Raw genomic sequence first — 15,656 nt, forward strand, 5'->3', positions numbered from 1 at the left:
CATTGTTGAATAAAGAATCTTTGTCTTTATAAACATAAAAGGTTGAAAAATGATACCATTCAATCAACGAGAAAGCAATACTAGAAAGCACGAATAATTGCTGTACTAAACTGATGTTTTTATTAAGTTTTATAACTCATCAGCTGTAAGACTGAAACCAGAACATAAACTAGTAATTGCACAACTTGTGATTGAAGTAACCCATAAACTTAAGTCAAATCTAAGCTGGCATTTGCCAAAACTGTTATTGTTCCAGGAATTGTGATGCCATTAGGATGATATTGAGCTTCCCTTGGAAAATCACTCCGCTCTGAATAGAAGGACAATGATTGAACAACCTTAACATTAACAACTCAAATCATTGGCGAATACTTACTGCATAAAGTATGACAAGAAAAAGTCACCAATACTTACCAGGATGACCAAATTCATTCCACATATAATTCAATTACATTTCGCCACCAAAGCTCATGGTAATATAAACCTAATCATTTTATGGTATGCTATACCATGATCTACAAGAGTAGCAGTCTGTCTAAAGCCATGAAGTCATACATGTACTTAACAAGTAAAATGAAATTAATATAAAATGTCCAATGACAAGCAGCAGGAATACACCTTGTAAATTGAATGCAAATGTTTTTAATGATTTATTTATTTAGTAACCTGAGCTTTGTCAAATCTATAAAACTCGAGCTTGATTATTTATATAAATGAGCCTAAAATATAACTTGAGCTTATTTATTTAGCAAAATAAAGTTGATACTAACATGACAAACTCAAATAATTCATAAATATAATAAGTCATTCACATTGCACGTGTCATTTCAAAGGTGAAAGATTCAGATCCATAGCATTGATGAAAGGAATAGTTCAATGCTTTATTGAAAATCAGAACAAGAGGATCAACCATCTAAATGTATCTCGTGTTTCAGAATTCAGATCAACAACAGAATATCTCATCATCTCTATAAGCTCATGAGATCTAAAGCTGAACAGCTTGACTACGCCGTATACAAGCAAAAATATCACAAATATGAAACTATTTTGCTAATACATCGGTATCACGAATAATCTTCATTGAGGGAAGAATAATTGCAGCCACTGGTCTATCTTTATATCCTCCACCTTCATCAATGATCAGCCTTAAGCCTTCTACGTGGAGTTTCCCATGGTGACGGACTTGCAGTTAGTTCCTACAAGAAATCAGCAAGCCAATTTTATTTGAAGCTACAAAAGCAAAAGGAAAGGCATAAACATGCTTTTAGTCCTTAAAAAATTAGTGGCACTTGGTTTGAGTGTTTACTATTTTCATTTTCATAAAAAATAGAAAATTAGAATAAAAATATATTTGTTTAAAATTTAGAAAAATATGATCAAAACTGAAAATAACAAATCAACGTTTTTAGTCTCTTCTGAAAAAGTGAAAATGCGATGATACCTTAAAATACTTTATTCTGAATATATATTTTTTAAATGTTGAAAATTTAAAAATGAAAATTATTTTCAGAAAATAAAAATAGAAAATAAAACAGAAACTAAACACTCAAATGTTTTTGGCCTTTTCTGAAAAAGTGAAAAAGCGATGACACTTTAAAATACTTTATTCTCAATATATATGTTTTCTAAATGTTGAAAATTTAAAAATAAAAATTATTTTCAGAAAATGAAAATAGAAAATAAAACAGCACATCCTCATTTTCTGATATTATTTCCTATTTAAACCCATAGTAGTATTATGCAGCAAGCTATCACCTCTGGGATATCCCATACACTCTTTCTCCCACTTAGAGCCTCCACCTTAGGCACCCGAGTATCCCGAGCTTTCAAAAGTTTTAACTGCTCTTTCAAATCTTTTCCTTTCTCCAAACCAGCATGAACAGCAATCAACTTGCAGCATTTAACTCCATCATCAGTGTTCACAAAGACATCGTCCTAGCAAAACATGATCCAGAGAGCTTTCAGCATTTGTTCATTTAATTCACATCAGTAAGCAAACGAAACAAGGATTGCTGAACCAAGGGACAACCAGATAACTTAAGAAATCTGTCATATGATACGACTAAAAGCACTAAGAGGCAAACAAAGTAAGCCCCACCTCTTCATGGACCCAAACCAAATCAGCAAGAAATTTCTTGTGATCATCAGGAACAGCCTTAACCAAATCTGCATTCAATGAACTGCCCTTCAGTCCAGGATATAACAACACTCAATTTTCTAGAAAGAGCTAGTTACACTTCAAGACTTGTAGAGTATTATTTTCTCATACATTTATACTTTTATAGCACTGAAAATTCCGGTGCCAAAATGAACATAATTCAACTATGTCATTCAAAGTGAACCTGAAGTTATATAAAGCCACACATACTAAGTTACAAACTAAGCCAGCATAATCCATAAATCCAAGTACATTTCACCAACATCTCAACATTATTTTATTTTTTATTCCAAAACCTTGACATATCAAAATACCGCAATTAACAGAAGAGTAGCATTCAAGATTCAAAATACTATCTTCATTTTTATTTGTAAGACTTAATTGCCTAATTCATCAAGATTAAAAAAAGTAATTAACTTAGTAGATAACAATAAATTTGTCCTAAATTTATATACTTTTCCAAAAATACCATTGTCCTTAATGTTTTTTTCTCTTCTAAATACATGTTAATATAATACCTCTCATTTAATTAGAAGTAATTTTTAATTTAAAAATAATTAATACATGAGACAATATGAATTAAATCTTATATAAAAGAAGAAACAAATTTAAAAAGTTGAACTTAGAAACGGAAGTAGTATAGGTTAAGATGTCACTGAGACATACATCCAATATGTGCTGGGAGATTGATCAACTTAGTAGAGTATCAAAAGCTGGCCAAGAAAAAGCAGAATTGAGCTAAATATTGAGTCCACTTCAATAGTGGAGACTAGTCACAATCACAACCCAAGGTCATCTCAATAGCAAAATATATTAAGAGGCTCTAAATACACCCTTGGATAATGGGAACGGTTGAGATTATCTCAACTGCAGGGCCTGCAGTGAATCCAAATCCAATAACTGAAGGTTAAAAATGTTTAGCACACTTGACCCCGGATATCAACTCACAACACATTTATGGAATAAAAACAAAATTTAGATTGTAGTAACGTGTGTCTCTATGCACATTGTTTGGCAGCATTCAATTAAATTTAATCAATTGATATGATACTAAGGAGGATGATTTTATATATAGATGACTAACTGTACAACTCAATTCTCAAAATCATTTCAAGCAGATGCAGAGTACCAAGTACTAACAACTTAACAAGTGACATGTACAGTTAACTCCCAATCCGCGATTTTGGTCCTGCTTTTTTTTCTTCCGATTTTCTTCTTCCAAATTTAAAAAATCTACCATTTTAATTCAATCATCAATTTCGCATGAGTTTTTCTTCTTTTATATTGCTCCAATTAAATTCTAGACTTAACATATAACATATTCACTAAATAATATATCAAAAAATAATTTAATTATTTAAAACATAAAAATTAAAAAAAAGAAATGTATAAAAAAATCTCAAAAGACCAAAATCATGAAAAGAAAAAAATAAAGACACCAAAATTACGGATTAAAAATGGACTTAAATATATTTTTAATCCTATAAATTAATTTTTTTTAATTTTTCTGATTTTAATTGCACCATTTTAATTTTGATCCTATAGATATTTTGTTCATTTTTTTTCTTATAAATTTGTATTTTTCTAATTTTATTCTCTATAACGTGAACTTAAATGAAAAATTCAAAAAGGACCAAAACTAAAAAATAATTCAAACCTACATGAAAAAAATATAAAATATCTTACAGGAAATAAAATTAAAAAAATATTAAATAATGAGGATTAAAATTAAAAAATAAACTTAAAAGCAACCAAAAACATGTTTAATGAAGATTAAAAATAAAAAATAAATTTAAAGGACAAAAAAAAAAAAAAACATATTGAAGTGTAAGGAAGAGATTGGGGTTACCAGCAGAGGCATGGAGAACTCCATAGGACTCAAAGGTGGGTCCAGCGTCGTAAATGGAACCCTGATACTCCGTCCCCTTAACCGTATTAAACTTCACCTTTATCTTCCCACTCCACCTTCTCCCTTGAAGCTGCATATTCTCGTACCCTTCCCCTTTGAACCACCCCTCCGAGAAGGTAACGGGAGGGTAGAGAAACGAGGAACTCGATGAGGTGGCGGGTGCCGGGGCCTCGGTCGCAGTAATCGCCGAGGAAGATTAGGGTTGCGGTTTCGAATTCGGATCGGTCGAGGCTGGCTTCGAGGTTCGACCAGAGGATTTGGAGCTTTGTTATGAAGCCGTGGATGTCGCCCATGCAGATGACTAGCCTCGGTTTTGGGGGCTCTGACATTATTGCTAAACGGTTTGGTTCGAGTGTTCCTTCTTCTTGCTTGCTTCGGTTTTCTGGAATTTGGTTTTTGTACGTATCTTACAACTAGAGGAGGAGATTGTGATTCTTATGGATGCTGGATCTGTTGCATTCTACATCGAGAAATAATGTGGTTCTCATTTGATTTTTGTACTCAAATTTGTCAAAAATCTTATTAAAAAAAAACAATTTTGTCAAATATGTTAGACATTTTTTTTTTAACCAATTGAGCTTTGCTAGAGTCTTTTTGCTACTTTTAAACGTAATTAGAATTTATACTTAAATTAATTTGGAAAAAAAAGGCCAATAATCATACCCAAAATGATACTTCTAAAACAACCGAATAAGATTTCTTGCAATTAAAATGCAACTACACGATCCACAACTTACCATCTAAGGGTTCAGAATTTTTGTGGTTATATTTAATTTTATTGTTTAATTTCAATAGCTAAGTTTTTTTTTTTTTTAATAAATGTAGTTAGATTTCCGCGCTCCTAAGCTATATAAAACAATCATAATCGAAGCTATGCAAAGCGTAGTAAAGTTGAAAGCAGCTTGAACACCAGTTCAGAACTTTATCAGAGAAAGTACAGAGCCCAGCTAAATTTTGACTCTGCAGTTAATTAATTATTATCTTTATCCCCATATGGACATATCATCATAGATTTGGAAAGTCAGTCAAGAAACAGCACAAATCTGAAGATATAAACTAATCAATCGTCAGAAATCCCTCCCGGCAATTCATGGTAGAATAGATAGCCAATCTGTCCCACATGCACAATATCTTGACAAAAAGTTCGTGAAGTACAGTTCTTAAACTTTTAAAATGTACAATTTCATATTTTCTGTTTATTTTTCTGTCATCCTCTAAATGATTTGAGTACATGGTGATTTCATGACTAGTTTAGCCAAAATTATCTTTAAACCTAAAGTGCACGTTTAACATATTGGTAAACCCTCCTTCAAGCTCATGGGGTGGGTCATAGGGCAAAAGAACATAATAGTAATCATATTACAAATCAAGTAATCAACTATCACATTCTGAACTTGCCATTTTAGAATCCACAAAATCTTTTTAAAAGCCTACTTGAATTACTTCTAGGACTATTCTTACTTGATGTAGAAGGATCTTGCTTTAGACATGCGCTAACTGGTAACAAAATTCTTTAATATACTCCAGCATGGGAGAAACTGGATGAGTATGGCATTTTTTGTTCTAAGGAATTTATGTTCTCTCAGATTGTGATTATCAAGTTGCTGTATAACCTGAAATTCCTATACCTCAAAAGGCACATGTTACCCTGTTATAATCAAAACTAATATACAACATAGCCTTACATAACTGTTGCAGCTCGACACGTGAAGCATAGAGCCAAAAACAAGGGAATCCATAACAAGAATGCTACTCTTGCCAAAGAGCAGTCTCTTCAAAACAACTCAAATTCAACTAGCTCTCCTGCTGCATTGCACTCTACATACTTAACACCCTTTCCCTGGGACTGTGGGGTCATCTCTGAAACTCCAAATTCACACAAGTCTGGCAGTTCTGGTGGGATAGCGCAACGTATTAACGCCCAATTAAGGCCTTCGAAGAAGGGGTGCTGTTTTATCTCAGCAGCCCCTTTCTCTGAACCCAAACGGTTTTCAGGCTCTTTAACCAACAACCCTCTAATGAGATCCCTCGCTTGGATACTAACAAATGGGGTGTCAGGGAATCTGAGACCTTGCAACACCACGTTGGCTAATGTTTCTTCATTATTAGAACCTTTAAAGGGTGTTCTACCATATAAAAGCTCATATAGAAAAACACCAAATGTCCACCAGTCAACTGCAGCTCCATGTCCTTCTCCTTTGATGATCTCAGGCGCCAAGTATTCATGAGTACCGACAAATGAATTTGATCTTGCATCTGTGGGCTCAGCCACGAGCTGTGGCAATGATCTGAGCTGAGCACCAAGGTCATTTTTTAATTTCCTTGCTTTTGCGGCAGGAGGTAGGAGTCTTGGGCTGAAGCACGGAACTTGACAGGCTGGTTCAATACAGAATGGCTCAATGCAACTCGATTGTGCACAAGGACCAGAAATCTTAGCAGGATCCACATAAGATGACTTCAGAAGTGTTGGGCTAACATCACACCTTAGCGACAGATCAAAATCTGTGAGCATAATGTGGCCGTCTTCTCGAACAAGAATGTTTTCAGGTTTCAAATCACGGTAAACCACTCCAAGCATGTGCAAGTACTCCAAAGCAAGAAGGACTTCGGCAACATAAAACCTGCATGTACAAAGATTCTTGTAAATACAAAATCCCTTTCAATTATGGTAGCTATTGAAGCAATTTGCACCTGAAGAGACAGTGTATTTATCATATATTTGTTGAAAAATTGCACGCATATATAAGGGCAATTATTAGTTAAGACCAACAGCACACCTGTGCAATGCACCTAATTTTAATCAAATGGTTTTGATAGATTTTACTTGTTAAAACTAAATTGTTAGTTTTGATTGTTTTTAATTAGCTTAATCTTGTTCGTGAGGGTAAAGAAAAATGTAACTTCACTATTTGGAATGACAAGCAATCCACTCTGTGCAAGAACATTTCAACATATCAAAGTTTAAAACCTTATTGCCTGCACTAGATAAACCAGAAATGAAAGCACATTTCAGCAACTCTGAGACTTAAACAAATTTGATTGTATCAAGAAATACTCAAGGAATCATAGGCATTTGTTGAATTCCTAAAAATTTAGTAATCAAAAGGTAGCTTATAATATTATTCTAGCCAAACAGAAAATAAAATCCTAAAATATTACTGGACAGATTCTCTTAATATGTACCTTGCTGCTGGCTCTGAAAAACTTCTGCCAAGCTGCTTCTGCCGTAGAACATGAAGATCACCACCTGGACAATACTCCATGACCAGACATGACAAATTATCTGATGTAAACTGAGCATACAGTGTTGGAAGAAAAGGATGATCCAGCATCCTCAATATTTCTCGTTCAGTTTGAGCCCTAGGCATCTTCTTCCTTCTTGCCAAAAACTCATTGTCCATCACCTTAATAGCAAACAAACAACTTTTGCCAATTAGTTCAGCAAGATATACAGTCCCAATGTCTCCACAACCTAGCTTCTTCAAAAGATTGAAGTGTCTCAAGCCCAAGACTCCATTCTGAATTTGAGCATGGCGTATGGCTTTCCATCTAACATCCTTTGACATGTGAGGCCTATTGCCACAACTAGACCCACTGAGATTACTCTCATCACTGGTACTTGTACTACTACTGTAGTCACCTTGGCTACTCTTTGAACTTTGAGAAAATTCAAGTTGCTCTTTCAATACGGTGTTCTTTTTCACTTTTGTAACTTCTCTGCTGCTATTACAGCCAGCTGATGCAGCGCCAGAGTTATTAACAGAGTTTATTCCCTCTCCAGGACTGATAGAGTCCAATGATGTAATACCTTTGTTATTTTCAATAGCACACCAACATCTCTCACAAACAAGTTGAGTTGTACCAGAAACTGACTTGTCATTTACTTCACTGCATGTAGGATCAAATAAAGCAGAAACTGAATCCTGCTTTACTTTTTTCTTTCCAAAATTTTTGTTCTTGATAATTGATTTGACTGTACGAGGGGCATTGCGTGACAGTTTGCACACTCTATTGCCATTTACCGAAGTAGATGAGGAAGAGACTGTTTGTAACCTACCTTTCCGCCCATTCTTTGATGCAGAGGCTTTATTTCCTATCTTTTTAGGGGAAGAAGCATTTTCGGGCAACTCTAATTTACTTCCATTGGTGTTACAACTAGATGAAGAAGATTCAGATGTTTGTTTCTCTATTTGAGCAGGCTCTGATGACGGTGATAGAACCCCAACTTTACTTGATGAACTAGCCAGGTCACTTGGCATCAATGAAGCCCCAGTATCATTTTGTGTAATTGCAATTGCAACAGCAATTTTGGAAGATTGAACATTTGGGCTCAGCGAAGTGCTTTTAACAGTTGAACGAGACTGGTAAGCATTATCCAAAGAAAGTGAGTTGCTCTCTTCTGGCACTAGAGATATTTCACTTGTACTACCTTTACTCTCAACATTAGAAGGCTCAGATCGTCTACCTTCAACTACAACTGAATTGTACAATGTATGTATCTTCCCAACCTCAGATATTCGTGGAGAAGCAGTTGACTTTGATAATCTTTTCATGGAAGCCATTTCTGATGCCTTAGATATACATAGGTCTCTTAGTGCCTGCTTCAAAGTCACAGGCTCAGAAGGTCCAACTCGTGGGGACCGAGAAGCACCCACTGCAATTGGTTTTTTCAATGCACTTTTCATCTTAGGGCTTGTACCATGTATAAAGCCCAAATCCCTTGAGGAAGATTTAAGAGTAATTGACTCAAACAGCTTATTAATATCATCATCTAGATTACCCTTATATCCCAGTTTCTGCACAGGATGCTTCTGAAATTTCTCATCCAGGCTATATCCAGAATTGGACTGATATATCCCCGTATCTTTCTCTGTATTTAGGTCTTCCCTTGCTTCGACAATTTCACAAGTGCCAGAGAATGAACCCATTAGAGATAAATTGTAACACTAAACTCACTTTGGTGTGGTAGAAGTAACAGAAAAAGTTTGATTCTCAATGCAAAAGTCTATTCTACTTTATTTCTCATGCAGTGTATCAAACACCATAAACTCACAACTCAAGGAGAGTGAACCTGTGCAATCCAACGTTCAGAATCGAAACCATCATTTCGATCAAATCAAATTTTAAGTCCGAATGGTATTTCCACCTCTTTACCAGCTACGTGACATTGAAACCTTGATGCAAAGGCCAACATTTGAATGCATCAGCAAAAATATAAATTGTAAATTATAGTAATATGAAACAAGAAACGACACAAATTGACCCCAAAAAATGAAAGAAAGAAATCAAATGAAAACAAAGATGGACACCATAAAAAATTCAAAATGGTAAGAGAAGCCACTCACTTGTAGGACAAGTGTCAACTGCAAGGAACACAAATCAAATTGCACATGGATGATGGAACCACAACATACTGCCAAAAAAATCTAATTTCTATTCCTTTCCAAAATTCTAACAATTCGGCTCTCCCTGAAATTAATGTGAATATGAGAATACAAGAATTTTTAAACATTCAGTTTTTATGATAAACCAAAAGGAAGATAACTAGAGACAAACCAAGGACTAAATAACAGGGTGTTCAAAAAATGAGTTATGTTTTCAATCTGGATAGTTCGTAGAATGTAATTGACATGCATTCAAGCACAGGATCCAACTTATATCAAGCACAACAATCCTCCTTGATGATTCCGCTACATATAAAACCAGCATCAAGTAAAAACTAGTTCCCTAATATTTTCTCATCAATTCAAAGTCTTCACCAATCAGTGAAATCAACAAATCAGATAAAATCAAACCATAGTTCGTAAGCCTATTCATGTTTACTGCAACATTATCCAATTAACAAAAAGTACGGACAGTAACGTGAATCAACTAAAGGATCGATATACCTCAAAAAAAAAAAACTTTAAAACACACAACAATGAAAGTGACTTAAAAAGATAAATTAAATCAAAATTTCAAATCATACCATTCAGCTATATTAAAAATAAAAATAAAAAAATCCAATAAAATTCAACGCAGAGTGATTCAAATTTTCACAGAATATAAATAAATATATACACATATATAATTAAAAATACAGTTTGTGTTTGTTCCTTCCAGAATGCAGAATCAAAGAGCAGCTTCTTCTTCTTCAAAGTGAAGTTCCGAAACCACAAAAGGAAAAGGTCGAAATCTCAGTAAACAGAATCAGAAAAAGCAACATAGTGAACACGAACGAACATAAAACAACACCGTTCATCAGAGACTAACGGAACGAGACATCACAAATCAAACGGTTCAGACACGAAGCGTAATCGAAAACACAGAAGCCGCGCACCTGCAAGCAAGCGAAGGCGAAGAAACGATGCGCATTGAACAAACGGTGCTTCAGCAAACGGAATCCACAGGGCAGGAAAAATAAAAGCAATCCAGATGAGGAACAGAGAGCGAGAAACCCTAGGCGAGCATGGAAGTGATGAAATGGAAGAAACTCAAAGGTAGAGAGAGAAAGAGAAGAAGAAGAAGAAGAAGATGCACAATGTTTTATTTTCTTCTGTTTTCTGTTCCACTTTCAGAACTGGCACTGATTATTTTGTACAAACAAGACCCATTTTCCTATAACTCAAAAAAAAAATATAGATACTAATTTATAATTTTGTACTATATTATATTATTTCATTAATTGTTTAGTTATGGAATATAATTTTTCAACATTTAGAATTTAAACTATTTCATAAATGAAAATAAATATGTACAGCCAGGATGCTAATCAGTATAAGATTTTCTCAACTTAATTGGTTTTTTTGAGTTTGAGTATTAAATATATAATATATTAAATATTAAATATTAAATATTCAAAGAGAGAATATTATTATCTATTATAATCTATTTGACTGGTGAAATTTTTATTTATTTATGAGAATTAAAGATAAATCGAGAAAATTATAATTATTCATGTTTTAATCAACTTAATTAAATCTCTTGCATTTGACTTAAATGTGAGATTATTTCTCATGCACGATATTTAAAAAATTATTAATAACATTAGTTGACATAGTGGTAATAATTTATGTTTTTTATTAAATTGTTTTGAATTCTAGTATAAAATAAATTATGTCGAAAGAAAGAATGCTAATTACTTATTTGTGTGTTCAAGATTAATTATTACTTTTGGCTCTAAATATTCGGTTTCAATACTATCTTCAGGAGAGAAAAAAAGAATTTATTAGTTATTTTAAAAAACATATGAAAATAAATATTTCTTTTAAAGAAAGGTATCAGTAGAATTTAACTATCGGAGACGACATTCAAGGCATTTTGTCGTGTTTGGCTCAGCCGCTTGGAAATTCGGCGATCTCAGATTTGCATTCTGATTTTAAATGTTAAAATACTTTATATAGCATGCGATGCTCTTTCTTTCTTTCTTTTCTATTTATTTGGTTCAAGTATAAGAAGGTGATATTCCATGCGATTTTATACACTCTTACAAGGAAGTATTAGAGCATTTGCAATGCAAAAAATTTATATAGACTTCTTAATCATCTTTTTATGGTTTCCACATTATTTTTTTTCCCTACCGTGTTATATTATTTATTAAAAATTCATATAAAATTTTAATTCAATATAAAAAATCGTAAAAAATTACAAGAAATTAAAATATTAGAGTTTCTTAGATAAAAAATTATTCTTAACAATAAAAGAATTCAATTTGTTACGTCATATTGTGATTTAATGCAGAAAAATTCATAAGAAACCATTAGTCCCGGATCTTTAGTTTTAGTTTCACTCTACTTTCTAAATTATTTCTTTGATGTTGCAAAGGTGTTTTCAGAGAAAATAAAGAGGAATTAAGTCAATCAACCTAACTTCCCAGAATGTGACATTTCAATTGGAACTATTTATTACTAGAATCCAATTACTTTAAATGCGATTATTGGACTTAATTAATTAACTTATTCGCAAATTGATTTTGTTGAAAAGACATAAGTTTAAAAAAAACTTGATGATTGTTATTTGTAGCCAAGTGTACAAGCTATATAGATTTTTTTTTATAGAGTATCGGAATTCTCAGAAAACAATCACATTTAAATCGGATGAGAATAATCAAATTTTCTTTCAAATATTTAATGTGATTAGGTATTTAAATTTTTAACTAAAGATCTCTCTTAGAAATAACCCTATATTAATTTATTCGCGAGATTATATGGAAACAAATTATATAAAATGCTAAATTGGTTATGATGTAAATATTTAAATTTGATATTTTGCCCACTTTACTCATAGACGAATTTTTTTTAAAAAAAATATAAAATAATTAGATTTTGGAGTAATGTATTTTTTATAATTATATTGAAATTCACATAAATACAATGTGGGTTAAAGCTGCCATTTTTGTACGTTATCATATGTTTTTTATATAGCACATCTCCAAAAGGTAAAGAAAGGCCAATATATTTTTTTCCCTGAAACACGGATTTTGCAAAGAATTTATGCATCAAGTACATGGTTTTCTCCTATTCATTAGGCTTTCCACTGTTAGAATCTGAACTCAGTGTTGAATGGATGATAATGAATGGCTTCAGTTTCATAATACTAACGTGATCTTAGCAGTGAATCTAAATTTTTTCAGGTGAAAAAGCAAAAGCCTCACTCCAGTGCCAAATAAAAGACAAGGCAAAGCCAATCAAATGAATCAATAATAAAACGTTGGTGTAGTCCTTTGGAGATGTGAAGGATTGTGGTCATGATGAAGCTAATTTCCTGTACCTTGGGTTTGCTATAGTGGCTTTGATCATTGATCCAAACAATGAATCCCAAAACGGAGACAACTTGAATGTCCACCAACCAATCAGACCTCCATTAATTGCCAACTATTTCTTACCCAAACTTCAAAAGTAGTATATGTTAAAATATTAAAGCATTTTAAATTTTTTTAAAATTTATTTATTTGATCTATTCAATAAAAACTTTTAATTTAAAGGTTTAATTGATAAGTTTGATATATGCAAAGAGTTATTAAAGAAAGTAATTTTACCAAAAGTTATTCTTTAATTAACTTTACCAAAAAATATTCTTGAAGTCATTTAGTCACTATATATATCACTAAATTATATAAACATCAAATGACAATTTTTAATATATAATTGCTTTAACACAAAAAAATACGAATTTAATGGTTAAATTTGAAGTTCTCATAAATTATAATGGATTTACAAAATTTCAAACAATTGAAAAATTATTAGTACTACTTTATCTTTTCACTTTATTTTAACGTATAATATGTTATTTAAAATATAAGTAGATATTTATATTTTATTTCATATTTAAATTATGAAAAAGTTTATAAACATAACCATAAAAATAATTAATTTCATGATTCAATAATAAAACTTACTTTTGATAATATAAAAAAACAACTATTAAAAGTGTGAAATAAGGTGTCATTTAATCTATTTCTAGAAAGAGAAAGAGTTCAACCCTAAAAGTTTATTCATCCATTATGCACGTGCTAAAAGAAAATTAAAATCATATGTTTTTGTTATTTCACATATCAATGGTCAATTGATAAACTACTAATTTATGCTTTGAACTACATCTGTATATCTTTATCAAAATAGAGAAAGAAAAACATTTGTATACAAAATTAAGAAATAGTTTTTTATGAACCCACCTATGTAGAATTTTTAAAAAAATGTAAAGAAATTTAGTATTTTTCATTCATTTGTTTCTATTTTGTTGGGTTGAGATTTCACTTATTAGTGTTTAAATTGGCATTTTTAAGAAAAAAAATACTTATATGTGTTTTTTGTCTTTGTAGTATATATGTATATTATTTTAATCCTCTTAATTATTTTCTATTTGTGTTCTTACTTTATTTCCTTTTATTCAGTTTCTGCTAATCACGTCATCTCTTCTCTTGATAGTGAACTTCTAAGTTCTAACGAAGACTAAAACTAAAAAAAAAAAAAAAGAGTTTAATATGGACAAAAAAAATAAGAAGAAGATAAAAAATGAAAATACTTTTATATCATAGGGAGTAAAAAATTTATTTAAGCTAAAATATCTAATGTATTCAAATATATAATTTGGTCATTAATAGTGTGATAAATTCTAAAAGTAAGAAAAAAGAAAACATAATTGTAAGATTTATATTAGGATTTAGAACATTACACCAAATTACATATATCTGTTGAAGATATATTCTTCCAATAACTTAGTCTCATCGATTTGCGAAAGCATACACATGCACTTGCATAAATCAGAATTATAAACAAATCTGGGCTTTTGCCCTTCTCAGAAAAATAATAATAATAATAATTAAAAACACGATATTTTCCTCCAAAATCCTCCCTTACAATTGAGTCCCTTAACGTGGAGAGTACACAGTCAAAGCATTGAGAGTTGAGAGGGTATTCTAGTCTTTTAACAATAGTGACCCTAATTTCTACACATTAGAAGCCCTAAGGTTACTTGACCTAACATATGCAATAATTCTTAGTTCATATGTGTACTTGCCATTAACATATGCACCGAGGAATTATACTTTTTACAATGTGAACAGTACATGTTATTTGAATATTTATTCTTGAGAATAAGATAACCTCTCTCTCTCTCTCTATATATATATATATGCTTACTCTTCTTCTCACGTAATCGCGTTTTGAGACGCGTTTTTTTTCTTAATTATTAATCAATTGTTTAATTAAAGAAGATTCTTACTTTCTTGAATTCCTATTGTTGAAGCATGCTCAATTGCTCAAAAGAAAAATAAGAGAAACATAATATATATATATATATATATATATATATATATATATATATATATATATATATATATATATGACGCAATGTTTGAAACAATACATACAATCATAAAATAAAATTAAAAAAATGCTCGACTATTAAGGTAATAAAAATTGACCTTATAACCAAAGTACTGAAGAATTGAATGTTGAATTAAATAAGTGGTAGTTACATATTTACCAATATTAAATTGAAACGGTATCTTTTTAGGTAGGACTATAACCTTTTCCCCCAAAATGCTAATCTATTGATCACAAATCTTTCCAAGAGGAAATAATCAAATGACATAATAGGGCATGACCTACCTAATACTTAAATCAGAAGTCAAGTTGAGTGGAATTAGTGACTAATCTTAATTCCCACCTAATGATGTGTGAAGTTGACCTAACAATTCTACGCGAAAATAACATGGCCTCAATTCAAGCAAGCATATAAACAATATTGAATAATTGCATGCATATGACATTGAAAGTGATGTCGTTCAGCGTCATCTAATAGGGAACGTTAATTCACTGATCATTTTTTTATATATATTTTGTAGTATGAATCATGAAATAAAATTACGATTTTTTAAATTTTTTTTGAAAGAAAACCATATTTTGAAAAGGGCACACTTTGACGTTGCGTGAAAATGTCAAATATACATCGTCTACTTTAAATAGCGACACTTTAGTGGGCCCCACCTATCTCTGAACTCGTTCACCGATAATAAATATTTTTCACCGTATTGAATTTCTCGTACCGCACAAGATAAATGCATGTCGTTGGTCACTAGATTATGTCAAATACGTCTCTCCACGTTTT

The 15,656-nt window shown here is 31.7% G+C and overlaps 2 protein-coding genes across 5 annotated transcripts; both read right to left on the minus strand.

Moving 5' to 3' along the window:
* Positions 1-856: 856 nt before the first annotated feature.
* LOC100782919 (uncharacterized) lies at positions 857-4,534 on the minus strand. Its single transcript, NM_001253088.2, is given in 4 exon segments — positions 857-1,196; positions 1,756-1,935; positions 2,099-2,166; positions 4,008-4,534. Coding segments are annotated over 4 exon segments (447 nt in total). The 5' UTR covers positions 4,144-4,534; the 3' UTR covers positions 857-1,133.
* Positions 4,535-5,426: 892 nt separating this feature from the next.
* Positions 5,427-10,648, minus strand: LOC100815359 (serine/threonine-protein kinase D6PKL1). 4 transcript variants are annotated; one of them, XM_006588766.4, is made up of 4 exons: positions 10,387-10,648; positions 9,413-9,536; positions 7,251-9,241; positions 5,427-6,688 (listed from the first exon to the last, which is right to left on the minus strand). In XM_006588766.4, the coding sequence occupies exons 3-4, from the start codon at positions 8,993-8,995 to the stop codon at positions 5,842-5,844; spliced, it is 2,592 nt and encodes an 863-aa protein (XP_006588829.1). In that variant the 5' UTR covers positions 8,996-9,241; positions 9,413-9,536; positions 10,387-10,648; the 3' UTR covers positions 5,427-5,841. The 4 variants fall into 4 exon arrangements, with proteins under 4 accessions (XP_006588829.1, XP_040861607.1, XP_003537049.1 ...); XM_041005673.1 differs by having other exon boundaries at positions 9,413-10,198; XM_003537001.5 differs by lacking the exon at positions 9,413-9,536.
* Positions 10,649-15,656: the final 5,008 nt, after the last annotated feature.

Source organism: Glycine max, chromosome 10, assembly GCF_000004515.6.
Source record: "Glycine max cultivar Williams 82 chromosome 10, Glycine_max_v4.0, whole genome shotgun sequence".
NCBI classification, from domain to species: domain Eukaryota; kingdom Viridiplantae; phylum Streptophyta; class Magnoliopsida; order Fabales; family Fabaceae; genus Glycine; species Glycine max.

Bases quoted from the DNA above. Each gene is read 5' to 3' on its own strand.
- LOC100815359 (XM_003537001.5), bottom strand. From the start codon at position 8,995: ATGGGTTCATTCTCTGGCACTTGTGAAATTGTCGAAGCAAGGGAAGAC. The intron at 6,689-7,250 runs GTACATATTAAG...TTGTACATGCAG, and splicing joins TTTTCAGAGCCAGCAGCAAG to GTTTTATGTTGCCGAAGTCC.